Raw genomic sequence first — 19314 nt, forward strand, 5'->3', positions numbered from 1 at the left:
TGTCAGATTGTGATGTTTATGATGTTTTTCGCTTGGTTTCCAGGTTTTTGGAGCTTAAATGACTGCTTTATGGAAGAGGATGCTTTTTTCTAAGGTTCCAAAATTCGCACTGCTCTAGTTGGAAGCTCCCAGAAGCCCCCTGCAGGTGGTTAGGTGTTTGTTGGTACTGGACAAAAATATCCCCTGGAGATGAGAGGTCTGGTGTGACAGGTGTGACCAGGGGCCAGGAGCCCGGGGTGCAGCACCCCTGGGACACAGACTCCCACCTGCCTCCATGTGTTCACTCTCCCTCACTGCAGGGCACTTTCTCTGTAATTAGCACAGGACAGCTGCCTCCAGTTCCCAAAGGTAGCCTTAACCACCCACCGCAGTGTATCAGGCACAGACTGAGTGCTAGGTTCAGGTGCTTGCCATGTTCTGGGTGCAGCTCTAAGCCTCTCTCATGGGTGATTCTGTTTAACTCTCAGAACTGCCCAGTGAAGCAGGCGCTCTTATTACCTCCTTTCAACAGATAAGAGAAACAAGACACTGAGAGGCCAGAGAAACTGACGCAAGCTAGCAAGTGTTGGAGCTAGAATTCAAAGACAGACTGAGCTGGTCAGTGGGATCTCAAGGTCGCTTACCCAGCGGGTGGGGAGAAAGAGGAGGCTAATTACAATAAGGACCCCAGAGCAAAGGTGCAAGCTGACACCCAGGATCTCTCCTGGGTGTTTGGACATGAGAGAGACCACAGGGCAGTAGCTTCATGGGGGAGATGGTGATGCCAAGCAGCAGGGAAGCAGGGCACCCTGCACCTCTCAGACATTGACCACGGAAGGGCTCCACCCTCGTGGTGCCCAAGCCAGGCCAGGCTCATAGGTTTGCAGTGAGTGACTTGGGACCGTTCTGAGCATTGCCCAGTGCAGCTCACCCAAAGGCCCTGGGGCAGTCTCTACAGCAGAAGGTACTGTCGCCTGAAAAAAAGACCAGGTTCAGTGAAAGATCTGGTCCCCCAGAAACTTGGAAGCCAAGATGAGCTTTGCTCTGCTTTGTGCCCTAAGGGTGGAATATAAGGGAGGTGGGAAGAGTCTGCCCTAGGTACTTGAAACAGCTGTCAGAGCTCAGCAGAGGTGGTCACATTCAGTGTAAGAATAGGAGTGTGTGGGTGAACCTCTGAAAATGCCAAGGAGGTAGATCAAAAACAATATTGGCAATTTGGTTTGTTAATTCTAATCCAATCCAGCCAGGAGCTGACTGTCCACTGTGGCCAGGAGAGGGTAGGTGAACACAGTGAACCAGTTAATGCAGGAAGCAGGGGCAGCCAGCATGGGGAGGACAGACACACTGGGTTACAACAGAGGACAGTTGGGACACTTGTGTGAGACATTCAAGAGAGCCCTTGAGCCTGTAGGAAGGAACTTGTTGCGGCTGCAGCATTTCCATGAGCAGAAGCTGGAGGTCAGTGTCCTGTGAATATTGTTCAGACTCTTGGGAATGAGGGTTACACTTACACACAGGCAGATGTGACCAGGCTGGCAGCATCAGCTAAGTGTCACTGCCGCCCATGGTTCTAGGTGGTCAGGGGAGGCTTCGTGGAGGGAGTGAGTCTTGAGCTAATCCTTCAAGAATGGGTGGGAATTAAAAACATGTGCAGAGAAGGGGAGACTATGAGAGATGGAGAGACCTAAACATCTAAAGGTATTTTATATTATTTATTTTTTAAAGGATTGTATTTATTTATTTCACAGAGACACAGTGAGTGACCGCACAAGCAGGGGTTGCTGCAGGCAGAGGGAGAAGCAGGCTTCCCACTGAGCAGGGAACCTGATGCGGGCTGATCCCAGGATCTGGGATCATGACTTGAGCCAAAAGCAGATGTTTAACCAGCTGAGCCACCCAGGTGCCCGCTAAAGGTATTGTAAAATAGAGAAAGTCACAAATTAGTATGGATACCATGATTCCTTTTTTGTTAAAAACATGTATGAATAGGGGCGCCTGGGGGGTGCAGTCAGTTAAGCATCCAGTTCAATTTCAGCTTGGGTCATGATCTCAGGGTTCTAGGATCGAGCCCCACATTGAGCTCCCTGCTCAGTGGGGAGTTTGCTTGTCTCTGTCTCCCTCTGGCCCTTCCCCTGCTGTTCTCTCTTTCTTAAATAAATACATAAATCTTTTAAAAAGTATGAATATATACATCTGCATATAGGTAGTCATAAATAATAAAATAATGACATATGGAAGATTATTTATTAAAATCTTAACTATGCTGTCATTATTGGGCAGTTTTTACTTCTTTTTGTTTACCTGTATTTTCTAATTATTCTACAATAAGCATTTGTTACTCATGTAAGGTATGGAATACAGGCTGCCCTAAGTCCTATCAATATATTAATACTTCACGTAGGAAGCTACTACCTAACTGTAAGCTGGAATTCATCCAAGGTATTACTGGAGTAAGAAGATTTCTTTAATTCCCAGTGGATATAACATAATGGTTTATGAACATGCACTCTATAGGTTTGATTCTGTCTCCACATCTTGCTAGCTGGTGAAATAGAATGATGATAGTACCTACCTCCGAGGCTCTTTTTGAACTCAATAAATGTTATTATTAGCTTCTCTCTCACCTGCCTTCCGCATACCCAGACCCTTACATGAACAGCCCTCTCAACCATCACCATGAAGGTGGTGTAGACCCACAAGGGCTTCTCAAAATTGAATATGTATGTGAATGATCAGAAGATCTTGTTTAAATGAGGGACGCCTGGGTGGCTCAGTTGGTTAAGCGGCTGCCTTCAGCTGAGGTCATGATCCCAGCGTCCTGGGATCGAGTCCCGCACCGGGCTCCTTGCTCAGCAGGAAGCCTGCTTCTCCCTCTGCCTCTGCCTCTGCCTGCCACTCTGTCTGCCTGTGCTCACTCTCTCTGACAAAAAAAGAGGGTTCTGACTCAGGAGGTCTGGGCCTAAGAGTCTCCATTTCTAACAACCCCAAGGTAATGTCATGCTGCCAATCCATGGACCACACTATGAGACAAGAAGGTAAGGGTGAGTTAATGTCTTTATACAATATCCAGAAACAAAAGTGCCCTTAAATGTATTCAGATGTTACCTGTCAAAAGGGTTCTCTTCTCCCTTGGACAGCACTCTGTCCTGTCCACAAGTAAATTTAAACACCTTCTTCTGTGTGCTGGGTTCTGGGAAATCGAGGTCTCTATTTCAAGACTGGGCCCTGCCCTTAAGGAGCTTGCATTCAACACCTAAGCTGTGAAAAGAACTTATCCCCAGCTAAGCAAGGGCTCCAGACGGTGAGTGAATGAAAGCAGGACCCCAGGGTCTGCTTTAAATGCTTCAGAGAACTCAAGTCCAAATACCTCTGAAACATTGAGGATTAACACATGCTCCGGATATGGGATCGCAAGAATAAGTCTTAACAGTTAACGGATGAGTCATGTCTCTCTACATAAATATATGCTCCCAGAGGGTCTGTGAGGTTGTGGTGTATTGTTTTCATAGTTGCAAGTCCTTCCATTCCTGGTTGAATGAAAGAACCAGGGGTTGAGATATGGAAGTCATCTGGAACATAAATACATAGGCTTGTGGCCCTACCGTGTCATTGTATCCATGGAACATGTTTGTCTCATTTGGCTGCATTTTGTGGGGCTTTCAGCTCCCGCTGTATTCCATTTGAAGATTATTATTTACTATGGAAACAGTGATGTCAAGTTGATGTGGGTGGGACTCTGACCATGAAGAAATACAAAATAGTTCATCACATAGGGTGCAAGTTATTATTAGACTTAGCAGTTGCCAGTTTGGGCAGGCACCCCTGCCCCCGTGTTTGCAGGGAGCAGGCTGGCAGGCTGTGGGGTGGCACACTTGGGTGAAAGTGTCCATTTTCAAAGGCATGAGCATCTTGGAATAAAGCTATCAGCCCTGCTGAAACAGGACTTGGTCTGCCAACAGGAGCAATAGGAACGGAGAGGTGATTTAATGGGGGCCTGTGGACATAAGTGATCCACTGTGGGAAGATTTTCTTGAGCGATGATTGTCCTAGGAAGCCAGAACTCTCTTCTACGTGAGGAATTTCTATCAGGTGGGGACCCTTTGGAAGGAGAACTCCTGGATAATGGAGCTCTCTGGGAGTACTTGAAGCCAAGCAGGCGTGAGGTGGGCAGGAACTGCTGTGGGAAGCCATGGGGCCAGAAGAGGGCCATAGGCCTAGCTCATGGGGGCAGGGGTTGCAAATAAGACTTCCCAGTAATATCAGTCATTTTTATCAGGTGCTAGTTATGTTCCAGACATTATATCCTTTGGTTCTCTCAATAAACCGTGTATTTGACCTGAATTCTAGTGTTGCTTCCATCTCACAGATATGGAAACCGAGACTAAGGGAAGGCAAGAACTCACCAAAGGTCTTAACAGAGTGATGAAATGAGACAATGAAGTCATTCTGACTCCAGAACCTACTTTTTAAAACACTACTCCATGTCCTTAAAGAAAAAGATGGAACCAGGACCTCAGAGTTTACTGTATTCTACTCAAAGAGTTTGGTTATCACTAGATCCATGAAACACACCCCATGGTCTGGAGACATGGCCCCCAACCGGGGGTGGGTGTGACCAGGTTCCCTCCTCCAGTTTTCCCTGGTGAAGGCAATGAAATCTTGGACCGGAGCCTGTGAGAGAATACCATTGCCTTACTTTACAAAGCTCCAGGCACATGCTAAGCAACACAAGAGGCCCAGACTGTTCCACTCAATGGATAAAGGGGACAGAATTATGGCAATTTTCATGGAAATACTCAAAGTTACTCAGCCAGTAAGAAGCCAAATCCTGGGACTATGACAAGACAGCCCTTGACTGTTCTCCTCTTTGCATGCGGTCCCAAGACCTGGTGACTGCGGGTGAGCTCGAGGGCCACTGAGGTCCCAGAGCACCTGCTGATCCAGCAAGACAGTGTAGGAGGCCCGTTTCACAAGGCCGAGTAAAGATGGAGGCCCGGAGAGGGCTCAGCCAGATTTACAGCTATTTAGCACTTCATCTGTTGGGACATACTCTACTTCTTAGCGCCCAGAGCCACCTTCTCGTGTGGTTTGTCCCCGCATTATTCCCCTATACACATGTTCTCTGAAGCGCCGCTGAGTGTTTCCCTTGTGCCAAACATGGGGTCTTTGGGTGGCAGAGAGGGGTCAGTGGGGCCGTCTGACCTAAGGCCCCAGCTCTAGAAAGAGGTTCCCAAGGAGGAGGCTACATCCCCAGGGCTGATTTCACCCACAGACTCTAGCCTCTAAGTCTTTGTGTAGGAATTGAAAAGTCAAAGAGGAAAATGAAAAGAAAATGATTCCCAGCAGACAACATAAACGAAAAAGCTCTGTGTAGAGGCTCATGAAAAACCAGTCCTCTGCTTCTAATGGTATCTGGGTCTGATAGGGAAGGGACCTAAACCCACACACTCAGGCTATGGCATAAGTCTGGGCAGGTTATCCCCAATATAGCTGCAGGGGACACCATTCACATCAAAGTATACGTGAGTCAGACCATTGGTTTTCTTAAACTTGGTTGCACATTGGAATCACTTGGGTGACTTTAAATATTGTTGACATCTTGTTCCCTCCTCTAGAGATTCTGATTTAATTGGTCTGAGATGCAGTGTTGGTACTGGGATTTTTCAAGCTGTTCAGGTAGCTCTAATATGTGGCCATGTTTGAGAACCACTGAATTAGACTATGCTGTGAATGGTGTCCACTGGGGGATGTGTGGTGTACAATGTCTTAGCCTGTCAAATTGGCCCTGCCCATACACATATGTCATCTTCAATGACCTGAACTTGCTAGTAGGGGAGATCACAGATTAAATACATACTTCTCTGCCTCTTGAGTCAGTTTCCCTGAGGTTGAAGAGAGTGTAGGTACTGACCTCTGAGCCTTTGAAGGCTCTCTTATACTTCCTGCATCCTTCTGAAGGATGAGGGAGAGGCAGGGATCTAATCCTGCTGAAAATGGGGAGTTTGTCAAGCTGGGTTTTGGAAGCTGCACGTCTGTCACTCTACCCAGGGGAAGCATGCTGTTTTGATCTCCTGGCTGAGTGATTTAGGCCCTCAGAAGAATCTGGCTTGTTTCCCCTGATGCTTAGGTTATAAATCAGCCACTGTTAGCAGCTGCATTTTACTCTGTCAGACCACAAGGGAACTGTAGTAGTTTTTACTGAATTAGCAACTTAATTGCACTAAATATAGCTCTGATGCCCTAAAGAAATTATGGCAGCTCCCAAAGGTGTCTGGCTTCCTATACTCTCCCCCCTCTCTCCCCACCCTGAACTCAGAGAACCAGTTAAACTCTGAGCAATTCAAATCATTAAATCCCAGCTTCTGGAATGAATGTACTTTGTTTTGAATATGTCAGTATCTTTAAATCCTGTCATGTGAATTTAATGTCACTGTGTCCCTAACAACTAATGTCCTTCACATGTGAAGATGGAGGACATGGAAAATCCCACAAAAACCTAGAGAAATGAGACAAGTATGTGACACAGCAAGTTCTTGGTGTCATGGTCCAGTCCAAACCTTGCCTGTTTTATGAGTTAGATGCTCTGTAACTCATTGATGCTTCCCGCTGATGAGTGCATCTGTTGTTCTAAAATTACAAGGCAAGCTTCTTGGGCTAAAACCTTACATCTGGCATGTGTATTTAGACTTGGCATTTCAAAGTTAGTATTTTTGGTTCAGCAGAGGGATTCAAAACAAATATTTTCTGCAAAGTTCCACATTCTTGAGTGGATAGTTGAATCTAGCCTGAGTGAGAGAGGAAGGACCAAGTATGGAAGAGGCTGCTAGCTGCTACCCAGCATCCATTCTACTATCTTCCCTTTGCAATAGAACAGCAGGAACAAAAATAACCCTATTTCCCAGAATGCCTTGAGCTTGGTGAAGCCATAGGACCAAACTCTGGTTGGTGAGGCAGAAGTGGAAGTAGAACATGGAGCTTCCAGGAAGGCTTTCTTTAGGAGAATCTAATCAGATGTGAGGTTTGTTCTTTTTTCATTTCTTTTTCTTTTCTTTTCCTTCTGCCTTCTATAATGGGGACATAATGCCAAGCTTCCACAGTCACTTGGGACCATGAGATGACTTTGAAGAAGAAAGCAAGGTAACGAATAAAAACAGTGGAAAGATTGGCATCCGAACCACCAATGGTAGGGATAAGCCCTGTCCTATCTACATCTGGGCTTTTATATGGAAGAGAGAAATAAACTTCTCCTGTTTGAGTTGCTGTTATTTGGGGTTTTTAGTGACATGAAAACAAATCTAACTCCAACTGATGGATCATGATAGCGTAAAATTAATAGAAAAATAATTTATCTAATGATGTTAGATATTTTGGCCTATACCCCCAATGCTAGAGTGAACAGCATTATTTGAGGAACCATATGTAACAATTTCTTGCACTCAGCAAGGTGAAGCAACTTGCCTGAAGTCACCTGGCTAATAACTGGCATCCCACCCAGGATTGTACTTGACCCTGCTTTCCCTGTCAGGGCAGCATGTCTTACTAACCACAACTCTGCAGACGTTACAGTTCTTGATCAACAGTGTCCCTAGCAGGCTGTGCAGTGGTCAGGCCTAGCCTGAGTCCACCCCGAACCCAAGGAGCCTGAGGGAAACCTGGTTACTCTGGAGATGCCCCCCCTTCTGAAATGCGCCAACCTTCATGAGTAAGTCCTTGGTACATTTCTCCTTCATCCCGTCCTCACCTGTGATGCTCCCAGAAAATGGTTATAGACTGTAGAACAGGAGGGAGGAGACTGCTCTAGGGTTCCACAAGAAGTTACATTTGCTTAAAAGATTTTAGCAACAGGTGATCCCATTGACAAGGTTTGTTGACCTTCTGCAGCTGTACGTTCAGATGAGGCTGGTTACCGGAGTGATGGTGTAGCATGAGACGGCCCGCAGTAACTGACGTGGCTGGTTATGGGAATGCGATCTGTCAACCCATCAGCGTTAAGGAGAGGGGAGGGCGAGCCTCTTTGTTTATTTGGGCCATTCTGGTTCAGTGAGTGCGGGTGACAATGAAATTTGCTCAAGAGAATTTTAAGGCTTGCCCCAGAAATACCAATTAAGGGACAAGCTGTCCACTTCTCTCTCTACACTGAGAATAGTTGGTTATCTCACTGTGGGGCCCACAGCAGAGCCGTGAGGGCCATGTTAGTTCCTGGGGTGAGGCGGCTCCCTCCATGGACCCCGAGGGCTCTGAGTGTACGTAGACCCAATGCTTGGCTCTCTGTCTGCCAATAGCATGAGCATCCTGAATGTTTGCTGATAAAGACTTGAATGAATTTCTGAGTGCCTGTAATGCTAACCCTGAGAAATGTTTTCTCAATATCATACCTTGATACAATGGTTGGCATGGGAGTGAAACCCAGTCTTAAAAACACATAAATAGTTATATAATCCACATAAAGATGGGCCCTTTGTGGCTAATCTTAGCACACTCTCACACTTAAAGAAATAATTTGCTTTCCCTACATGTAACAGAAAAGTCAAAATAAGGGTGGCTTAAACAAGATTCAAAACTTTTCTTCTCTTCCGTTTAAAAGAAGTCTAGAGTATACAACCAGCATCACAGTCATTGAGGACTCAACATTTTCTGTCTTTCTGCTCCATCTTTATAAGTAGCTTCTATTCTCAGGGTCGCCTTGCTATCTGAGCTGGCTTCTAGGTGTTCTGTGACTATGTACAAGTTGTAGTCTTTCAGAGGAGGAAAAGCAAGAAGCCAAAAAAGGAATTTCCCTAGCTATCTATTTTCCAGGGAGTCTTTCTGGAAGCCTCGTCCCCAAATTTCTGCTTACATCCTGTAGGACAGAACTTCATTACATGCTCAAACTTAGCGGCAAAGGAGACTAGAAAACGTGGTATTTTAGGTAGCATCATTGCCCCTGCTTCTTATCTGTCCCTAATCATATAGACCAGCTGTTCTCAACAGTTTGTCTCTTGGAAATCTCTTATACCCTTGAAATATATTGAGGAACCAAAGAATTTTTGTTTATGTGACATCTATTAGTACTTACCATATTAGAAATTAAAGCCAAAAAAGATTAAATATTTATTTGTTTAAGCATTTAAAAATTACATTATCTATATTAAATCATCACATTGTACAGTTTAAAATCTTACCATTTTACTTGTCTGTTATACCTCAGTAATGCTGAAAAAATTTTAGAAAGCACTAAGATCTTCAAAAAAGTTAAAACATAAAAATAAAAATTACAGGGGCGCCTTGGATGGCTCAGTTGGTTAAGTGTCTGCCTTTGACTCAGGTCATGATCCCAGCAGGGAGTCTGCTTCTCCCTCTCCCTGTGTCCTGCCCCCTGCTCCTTCTCTGTCTCTGTCTCTGTCTCTCAAATAAATAAGTAAAATCTTTTAAAAAATAAAAGAAAATAAAAATTACAGGGGCACCTGGCTGGCTCAGTTGGAAGAGCATGCAACTCTTGCTTCATCTTAGAATTGTGAGTTCAAGCCCTATGTTGTGTGTGGAGATGACTTAAATAAACAAAGTAACTTTAAAAAAATAGAGAAAGGAAAAAACAAATAAAAATTAAAATGATATACCCTTTACATATTAAATACCATATTATTTCCTATATGGAAAAAAAGGTTAGAAGAGTGGTATTTCTTTCTAATTTTTAAATTTTTGAAAAATATCCAACAGAACACAGCCAGATTCTCATATCTGCTTCTCCATTGAATCTGTTGCAATGTGTTGTTTTGGTTGAATTATATGAAGAGAATCTGGTTTCACACAGATGTATAAGTTGGAAAATATAGAAGTTTTTTTAAAGCTTTTCAGATAATCGTAGGTATTATTCTTCAATACTACATCAAAACTCACATGGAAGTTTCTTAAAGTCTAGTTGCAGTGTGGAATCTGAAATCATATCAATGAATATTTAGTACTCTAGTACATGAAAACCCATTGGTCCATCTAACATGTTGAACGCATGTTGTACAGGGGCATGATTTTGAAACATCATCTAGTACTTACGTGGAAAATATTTGTTCACTGTGTTATACGGTCCCTTTGAATGTTGGCACATCTTGTTATATAATATTTTTTAAAATCACATTTTTAAGAAGTTGTCAAGCTCATGACGATAGAAGTTTTTGAGAAATTCTCATTTTCCCTTGAAAGGTTGAATGTTACTGTGGGCCACAAATGCTGTCAGTTGCTTCTCTTGAAGTGACAGACTCACTTTGTTCAGGTTTGAAAAGATGTTAGCTGAATACACAAGTCTAAGTAGCCATGGGGTGCCTCCTGCCACAGGCCTTTGAGAACCACAGAGGAAGCTGGGAGGTCCGTCTGGGCGTCAGCGGAGCACCGGGACCAGAAAGGTGACCCCTGAGGGTGAGTACCTGTGGCCTCCAAGGGGCCGAATGAGATGCAGACACACCCTAGTCTAAACCTGTTCTCTTTGGAGCTTTGCAGACAGCTTTGTTTCCCTTCATAGTCTATTTGCCCTCTGAAAAATTCCAAACATGTTTTTCTCGCTCCTGTTCAGACTGTTGAGGGATCAGAGCATCCTTCCTGGCTGAAGTGGGATCAGGCCAGCCTCAGAGACCCAGAAGGAAGCTGGGGAGGGGGGAGGCAGGGACCAGGAGGAAAAGGGCCGAGGGTGGCTGCTGCAGGCACTGATGTCCTTGCAGGCCCATCCAGAGAGGAAAGAGGAGAAAAATGGTGCACAGTTAGTCCTGTAGCTCCTTCCAATGAGGAATCAGGTAACTTAGGTTGCTCTCTGTTTCACCTCCGAAGGTACAAAGGTAAATGAATGGCTGCTGAGGTGAGCAGGTTTTCAAGGTGTGACGGTGGAGGCTGAGTTGAGAAAATGATCAAAGAAAGAAACTGTGGAATCTGACTCATGATTCTGTGCTGTGGCTATGTTGACATTGGTCTGTGTTTACCTAGCATTGAACAGGAGCCCACAGAGGACTTCAGTGACAACATGGATGTGTGAAAACTCTTTCACACACATGGTGAGTGATGGACAGTGAACACTCGGTTCTGTCCCCCGTGCCCTTATGTGTGTGTGTCCATGTAAAAGTGTGGTTCATATTACAAGGTACTTGTGTCCACATATCTGTATACATACTGAATTTGCATCTTTGTGTCTTGTGTGTTTATCCGTGGGATATATAAGCAGCGGTGACAATGAACATTATTACCTCGGGACTGAAGAAGATGATGTTAACAGTAAAAACACATGGAGAGAGATCATCTCCTTCTCTTCTTTTTCTATTCCTTCTTTTTTTTTTTTAATTAAGATTTTATTTATTTATTTGACAGAGAAACAGCGAGAGAGGGAACACAAGCAAGGGGAGTAGGGGAGGGAGAAGCAGGCTTCCTGCCGAGTAGAGAGCCCAATGCAAAGCTCAGTCCCAGGACTCCAGGATCATGACCCAAGCTGAAGGCAGCCGCTTAACGACTGAGCCACCCAGGCGCCCCTCTTCTTCCTCTATTCGAAAAATAATTTTTTGAACAGGTTGTAAATGAACATGGTAAAAAAAATTCATTAATTAGCATGGACTAAAGTGAAAAATGAATCTCCCACACTAGCATCAGAAATGACCATTCTCAGTTCTTATATATATCGAGAAACATATATATTAAAAAAGTGTACACACACACATTCCTTTTTAAAATTTATTTCTTTAAGCTAATAAATGTGAGGATTCTAACAGGAAGATCACTGACTTCTTACATAAGCTTCATTTTCAGCCCCTTGTGTATCATCAGACCCCAGCACACATAGTTGTGTCTATGATTTACACAAGTGTAAGTTTTGTGCTAGGGGACAAATTCTTTCTTTCAGAGAAAACTTCTGGCACCCAGAAAACTGATTTCCTTCCCAGTTCATCTGGTTATTAATCTTCTTAAAAGCTCACGACAAATAAAATTCCTGTATCTGAGACCTTTGAGGTATCCCAGAGGCAGGTGAGAATCATTCCCATGGAGTTGTCTTCACTTTCTGATTTGTCATCAATTCTTAAGAGCAATCCAGGAAAGGTTTATTTAGTACAGCTCTCTGTTGATTTTATAACCAACTGCTGACTGCTTGGGACATAAAACTCTTGATGATTTACAGGTAGTAAATGGGCAAGAAATCCATAAATCACATTCTATAAGAGAGTATAAGTGAACACATACGCACACATACATTTATACTAACCACCTTCAAAGGAGAAGTTGTAGGCATGTCCAGAAAATACATTCATTTTTAGGGGTGCCTGGGTGGCTCAGTGGGTTAAAGCCTCTGCCTTCGGCTCAGGTCATGATCCCAGGGTCCTGGGATCAAGCCCCGCATCAGGCTCTCTGCTCCGCTCGCTGCTTCCTTCTCTCTCTGCCAGCCTCTCTGCCTACTTGTGATCTCTGTCTGTCAAATAAATAAACAAAATCTTAAAAAAAAAGAAAAAGAAAATACATTCATTTTTAGTTTGAGGAGAATAGGGAACTCATTGGTGAGAGGTCCCCAATCAACCTCTGTGAATTCGATTGTACCAGGTAATATTTTAATGTTCATTTGCCCATGATTTACTTACTTATTTATTGTAAAGCTGTAGTTACTTATTCTAGAGAGAGAGAGAGCAAGCAAGAGGAGGGGCAGAGGGAGAGGGAGAGAGAATCTCAAGGAGACTTCCTGCTCAGAGTAGAGCCCAACGTGGGGCTCCATCCCAGGACCCTGAGCTCACGACCTGAACCAAAATCAGGAGTTGGAGGCTTAACCAACTGAGCTACCCAGAGCCCCTGCCTAATTCTTAAAAAAGACTCTGTTCTCACTTCTGAAATGTTCAAAGGAGTTTTTATGATTTCTAGAGGTAAGAACTTTTTTTCCTACCAAGTCAGAAATGCTAAAGGTTGTCAGAGTTTTGAGATACACCTGACACTATTCCGCAACAGATATTTCTCAACTAAACATTCACTCGAAGATCTCTTTTTGTTTTCATGTATTTATTTCTTCTAGGCCCATGTTTAGGATCATTCCTAGTAATGTGCTAAAATCAGGAAAAACAAGTTTCTAATTCCAGAGAAGTCCTAGAGTTTCAGGGAACTGACAGAGGAAGAGATACAAAGTGAAGAACCCTGAAAAACATTTTTGTCTGGAAAGTGAAATTTAATAAATACGAATCGGCTACCATGAATAATTTGTCAACTGTGTCTGCCTCCCAAAAGATGGTATAGCATAACTAGAAATTTAGGATGCATTTAACAAAAGCTAATCTCATTTGATCCTGATTCAAGCAAAATGAAGAGCTAAAAATAAAATAGAGTAAAGTGGGATAAGTTAAACACTAACTAGATATTTGATGACATTAAGTGTAAATTTTTTAGACATAATAATGGTGTGATTTTTTTTTGAGTCTTTACCTTTTTTCTTTCTTTCTTTTCTTATTATGTCTGGTTAGCCAGCGTATAGTACATAATTAGTTTCTGATGTAGTGCTCAATGGTTCATTAGTTGCGTATAACTCCCAGTGCTCATCACTACACATGCCCTCCTTACTACCTGTTACCCTGTTAGTTTTACCTTTTAAAGATATACAATGAAATATTTTAGGATGACATGATTACCTTTTTAAAAATCCAGTTGGGTGCTACAAATATCAATCATTATGTGGTACTCCTGAAACTAACAAAATGTTGGACGTCAATTATACCTCCATTCAAAAAAAGAAAAACTGTTAAAAAAACCAAAATAGGGTGTCTGGGTGGCCCAGTGGGTTAAGCCTCTGTCTTCGGCTCAGGTCATGATTCCAGGGTCCTGGGATCTCCCCCCAAGTCGGGCTCTCTGCTCAGTGGGGAGCCTGCTTCCTCCTCTCTCTCTGCCTGCCTGTCTGCCTACTTGTGATCTCTGTCTGTCAAATAAATAAATAAAATCTTAAAAAAATAAAATAAAAAGATGAATAACCCTGGAAAAAAATAAAAATGCAGTTGAAGGATTGTGGATGGGGTCTAAATGAAATAGGATGGGCCGTGAGTTGAGGTTGGTGGTGGCCACACAGGGTTTGATGTACTGTTTTCTCTACTCTTGTATTCATTTGAAAATTTTCATAATCAGGAAAACACCAGAACAGCTAGTTGCTCTAGAATGCTCCTGAATTATCTATTTGATAGATAATTTCTTTATTTCACATTTGTTGTTCGACAGGAGCCAGGTGCTGGCTGTGTGGAGGAACCTGCATGGGGCCAAGTGGTGTGAGTTGCAGACAGCGCCCTGGTGACCTTGACAAGCACAGCCACTACTGAGAACCAGGCAGGAAACTCTCTTTGTCGGTAAGAAGTCTACATCTCGGTTCCTATGAGGATCTTCTGTTTGGGGGAGCAACACCAGCCACCAGGGGGACATGGGGCTTCAGCCAGCTCTGCTCCAGGGATCCAACAGTCAACAAAACCAGTGAGGTACCCAGAGGTCAGAAGCTGAAAACAGATACCCACAGCCAGTTCTTCACAAACAAGAGGTTTTATTTTTATGCTGTACCCCCACCCTCTGCCAAATAAGCGGGGAGAGCTCTGAAAGCCTGGCATAGGGGAGCAAAGGAAGAAGGACCGAGGTGTCTGGGGAGTGCCCCACCTGGGCTAGACACCTCCCAGGGTTCTGCAGGAGGGAGTGAATCCAGACCCACACTGCGCAGGGGAATCTGTCCCTCTGTGGGCCCAAGGGCAGAAAGAAGACATCCTAAGAGCTTTGCGAAAGTATCTTTTCCTTGGTGGCCGGGCCTCACCTCACAGGCCTCAATAATTCCTGTCCTACCCTGTCAGGATGGTCAGCTATCATCCATCTCTCCAGCCAAAAGACCCAGCCCTAGTCGGCTCCTGGGAGATGTTTCCAGACAATATTACATTCTTAAGGACCCTGTCTCTTTTGATTAACAAGACCTTTTAGTTTTCTTCTGAATTCTATATAAATAGCCAGAACATGTGCCCCACTAAAGGCAAGGGTGGGGAAGGGTGTTCCCTGGTGCCCTGGTCTCTTGGGTCTGAACTTTGCCAGCAAGGTCACTATTACCCCCAGATGACTCTGGGTCTTGGCCAAACCAGCAAGTGTTCACTCAGATCACAGCTCCCTTCCCATTTAGGCTGTTCAGTAGCTTTCCGGTTGCTCTCCAGACACAACCTAAAAGGTTCAACGAGGCTGACCTCTCGGGTTCTGGCCTGGGCACTGAACCTTTGAGCATGTGCCCGAAACCAGGGCCACTTCCCCCACTGATAATCTCAGGGTGGATAACATAGCCAGGACCAGACAGACTTTAACCCACTGTCCCAGGGATGCAGTCCTCTATACTGCAAGAAAGAATGCTAAAAGGCAGACTTCTGGCTGACAAACTGGAAACCTGTCAGGAATATGTCCTTGCTGGTCAGAGAGACCAAGGAAGGACCTGGGGTTGGGATCCAAAAGCCATGCAGTGAGCTTACCATCATGCTGATGCCTGCCACCCCAAATAAAGACAGAGAGCATGTTGTCCAGAAGCCAGAGAGCAAGGGGGTGGATTGTCGGGTAGCAGAAGGCATCTCTGAGTGCGGCTGCAGTGGGACCATCAGTTTCCACAGCCTGTAAGACACCCCCTGACACCGGAGGGGTTGCCAGCCATCTTCTTCCTTCTCTTTGACTGCGTATCAGCAGCTGTTCCTTCAGCTCCCAGCACAGTCCTCAGACGTCAAGATACACCCGTTGCATGGCTATCCAGTGTGAACAGCGCTCCCTGGGGTTATGCAAGTCGAGGCCCTTGACTACGTTTCCTCAAGCAGGCCCCCATGACCCTCTTGAAGCGTCCAAATCCCTCTTGAAGCTACAGGACCCTTTTTGGATGTTGGAGAGTAACTGGTCAGATCTCTCCACCCCCTGCCCTCCAGACAAGAAGATCTATGAGGGCAGAGCAGAAGCTGTGCTCTCTGGTGGTTGAGTGTTTCACTTCTATATCTCCACTTGATTGCCCATGTTTGGCCACAGGGGAGATACTCAGTAAATGTTGAATGAATGAACACATTCCCATCCCTCCACTCCTGCCCCCGACCATTGCAGGCCTGCCACCCACCCTGAGCTCCTGAAGCTCTGAGTCCATTTGGGAGGCATCAGTTATCTCTATGTTATTAGCCCTTTTTCTCTCTTAGGAACAGTTGGTGCTGAATCATTTTGCCTGGAGATAAAGACTCCCCAAGGCCACTTCCCTGCATGTGGGACTTCCAGAATGCCTGGGAGAAATCGGCAGTCCTGCCTGCCCAGCTGCCACACGTGGACACATCTTTTTACTGTTTGAGCTTTCCTTGATGTTCATTATAACCCAAATCCAGGAAACTAAAGCTGTGGGCTGAGTGAGGATGAGCAGGGAAAGGGGGTCAGGGAGGCAGGCATGCAGGGTATAATGGCCAGTGGGTATGCTGCTGGTGATGCATGGCTGTGTCCCTGTCCCCGCACTTCCTCCCCAGAACCAATGGCCCTCAGCTAGGAATTCAGTATTTCATGAATATTGCTTCTGTAAACGGAATCCTGTTTTTCCATCCCCTTCTATCATCACACATCAAAATGAATTCTCACATAGAAAGGTTCTATTCCTAAGATAAAATACAAATCACAACAATAATGTATCAAGTATATTTTAATCATATCTTTGGAAAACTAGATGTTTTTGATAAAAATTAATTAAAATCACTCCTTATATACACATAGTACCAAAATTTTAAGGTATTGCTAAATCCTGCTTTGGGATGAGTGTCCCTTATCTCAAGTGACAAGAAAATATTTTCTTTTAAAACCCGACAGTTGTAACTGTCTCTTCTTAAATCTTTGATCTCTTGTAGTTGTTTATTATATAGTTCAGATTCAGGAAGATTAAGAACACCAACTTCTTTTATAAAGAAGGCAAGCTTGTCTTGACCATAAGGATTGTTTCCATGATTCATGATTTTCCAGGTACTGACATGAGGCTCTATTTTGTCTAATTCAGCAGAACTCATAGGTGCTTAGAGAGGTCCCCATGTTCTGTTGGTCACTGGGCCCAGGTAGCTCTTTTCCAACACAGATCCCAGCCTAGTGGGCAAACCAGGTTTTAGCCTTGCCAAAGAGTCACTGTGACCCAGTGATAACTTAAGGATTTATTGACACCGTTGTCCCATCATATTTATTTTGTATGGTTTTTAGTTTATTTTGTAGCCAGCTATCTAATCCCTTTTTAATTTTTTTAAAAAACTTTTATTTATTTATTTGACAGATCACAAGTAGGCAGAGAGGCAGGCAGAGAAAGAGAGGAGGAAGCAGGCTTCTTGCTGAGCAGAGAGCCTGATGCAGGGCTTGATCCCAGGACCTTGGGATCATGACCTGAGCTGAAGGCAGAGGCTTAACCCACTAAGCCATCCAGGTGCCCCTATATAATCCCTTTTTAAAATGGAGATATTATTTTATTTTATTCCACTAAAAATTTTTTGCAGCCTTTAAGATACCCAGAGTCCTCAAGAGACACTGGATGGCAACCATGTTGTTTGGGAATCTGCAAACCCTCTTGGGGGGCTGAGAACAGGTGCTAGAAAATCTCCAGTGAAGCCTATTTTCTCTTCCCTGCTCTCTGCCCACCCCTCTTCTCACTGCCATGGAAACTCCCAGTGTCACAATAGCAGTGATTTTCCCTTTGGCTGTTGGAATTAAAATTGAGACACCAGGGCCTTCCTTTAGGAAAGGGGTGGGTTGTGGACCAAGTGAAATTTTTGCCCATGTCCATATGCAGGGAATATCCAGCTATACCAGGAGGAAAGTTCCTCCACCCCCACCTAATTTTTTCCCATCTCAGATGTTTTCCTTCCTGTTTCCCCTCCTGCCCCACTCCCACTCCACCCCCCGTTGATTGGTATCTGTCAGTCTGGTTGCGCTGCCACAACACCTGACACCTCATTTGTCAGCAAAAATGACTTGAATGCTGTTCCTTTGGCATCATAGTCTAGCGAGGGAGGGAGTATATTTCCTCATAGGGGGGAGGAGAGAAGCAGGCAGACACCTCATCTCCCAGCTGTGTCTCTTCTAGCTGGTCAGCATCAGGGCTGGATCTGAAATGGGAGCGGAAAACACAGACCCATTACAGTCCACACCACCTCTCTTGGAACCAGTGCCACCATTTTGGCAACACACCACACAGAAGCTTGCCTTCTCCCAGCCCTTTCCTTACACACCAACAAAGCCATGGGCCACAACTGTGACAGTTGGAAGAGGTGCATCCCCACTCCACACAACATACCTGTCATTTCCACCGGCCACAAAGGAAGGGTATTCTGGGTCACCAACAAAAGCAGCGTTCTCTGAAGGATAGATGGTGTAGTACTGAGGAGGGCTTGGCGTGGCGGTCACCACCCCTCCAGGTGGTATGAGACCACAGGGGTTCACTACTGGCTGCAGGTAGGTGGTGTTCATCCCCAGGGGTTCTTGAGAACCATAAGGAGGAGGGATATACTGCACCACAGTGGCCCCATGGAAGGTGATGGGTTGGTTGATACCAGTGAAAACAAATGATTGTCCTCCCGCCATCTGCTCCGAATCCAGGACCCTTTCCTCACTTTCCTTGCACGCCTGGCAGGAGAGCATTTTGAACTTGCACACGGCAATCAGGATGAATGTCACCCCGACTGACAACAGGATAGGTCCAAGGAGCTGGGTCCATTCAAAGTGGGAGACACCTTGGTATTTGATCCAGCCCATGACGGTGAACGTGATCCCCACCAGTCCCAAGAAGATGCCTGAGAAGAGCAAGGTGGCCCCCGCCTTGTCGTCATCGGACACCTGGATGTCAGCGGTGCTGGGTGTGTAAGGAGTGACGGAAAACACGTTGAGAGGGAAGTCCTCCAAGCGACTGCTGCCTTGCTCCATCGTCTGTCCGTGATCACCCCGCTTCCTGGAGGGGAAAGGGAGTGTGAGGGCTCCTAAGAGCTGAGAAGAGCAATCCCAGGCTCCGATCAGTTATGGAAGAACTTTGGGCCTCTGTGGTTAACAGAGTATAACACGCAGAAGCCTGAACTTTGTTTCAAAGAATAAAGGTCTGAGAAATGAAGCTTGAAGTTTTCTCATACACTATCAACAATTGGAGGTTTCCGTTTTACGATTCAGTGACAAGCTCTCTCTCATTCACATTCATTCACTCGTTCAAAAACTACTTGAGCCTGTCCTCATATGCTGGGAGGTGCTTTCCTAGATGCTAAAAAGCACTCTTCCAAGGCCTTTACCAAAACCAGGACTATAGAGATGGCCGAACTACCTCCAGGGCCTCTGGTGGGACTGGGGCCCTTGATGTACCCATTACATGCTCAGACATCTCATCCACTT

General features: G+C 44.9%; 1 protein-coding gene and 1 long non-coding RNA gene across 2 annotated transcripts; one reads left to right on the forward strand and one right to left on the reverse strand.

The window, feature by feature from the left end:
* Positions 1 to 10263: 10263 nt before the first annotated feature.
* On the forward strand, positions 10264 to 17201 carry LOC122918642. The gene is made up of 3 exons (XR_006386650.1): positions 10264 to 10368; positions 10927 to 10994; positions 14164 to 17201. It is a non-coding gene; the product is annotated as an uncharacterized LOC122918642 (long non-coding RNA).
* Positions 17202 to 17346: 145 nt separating this feature from the next.
* On the reverse strand, positions 17347 to 18992 carry TMEM174 (transmembrane protein 174). The gene is made up of 2 exons (XM_044267315.1): positions 18236 to 18992; positions 17347 to 18047 (listed from the first exon to the last, which is right to left on the reverse strand). Exons 1-2 carry the CDS (start codon positions 18859 to 18861, stop codon positions 17942 to 17944), a joined length of 732 nt encoding a protein of 243 aa, XP_044123250.1. The 5' UTR covers positions 18862 to 18992; the 3' UTR covers positions 17347 to 17941.
* Between the last annotated feature and the right edge of the window lie 322 nt (positions 18993 to 19314).

This window comes from Neovison vison, chromosome 1 (genome assembly GCF_020171115.1).
Source record: "Neovison vison isolate M4711 chromosome 1, ASM_NN_V1, whole genome shotgun sequence".
In the NCBI taxonomy this organism is placed as follows: Eukaryota; Metazoa; Chordata; class Mammalia; order Carnivora; family Mustelidae; genus Neogale; species Neogale vison.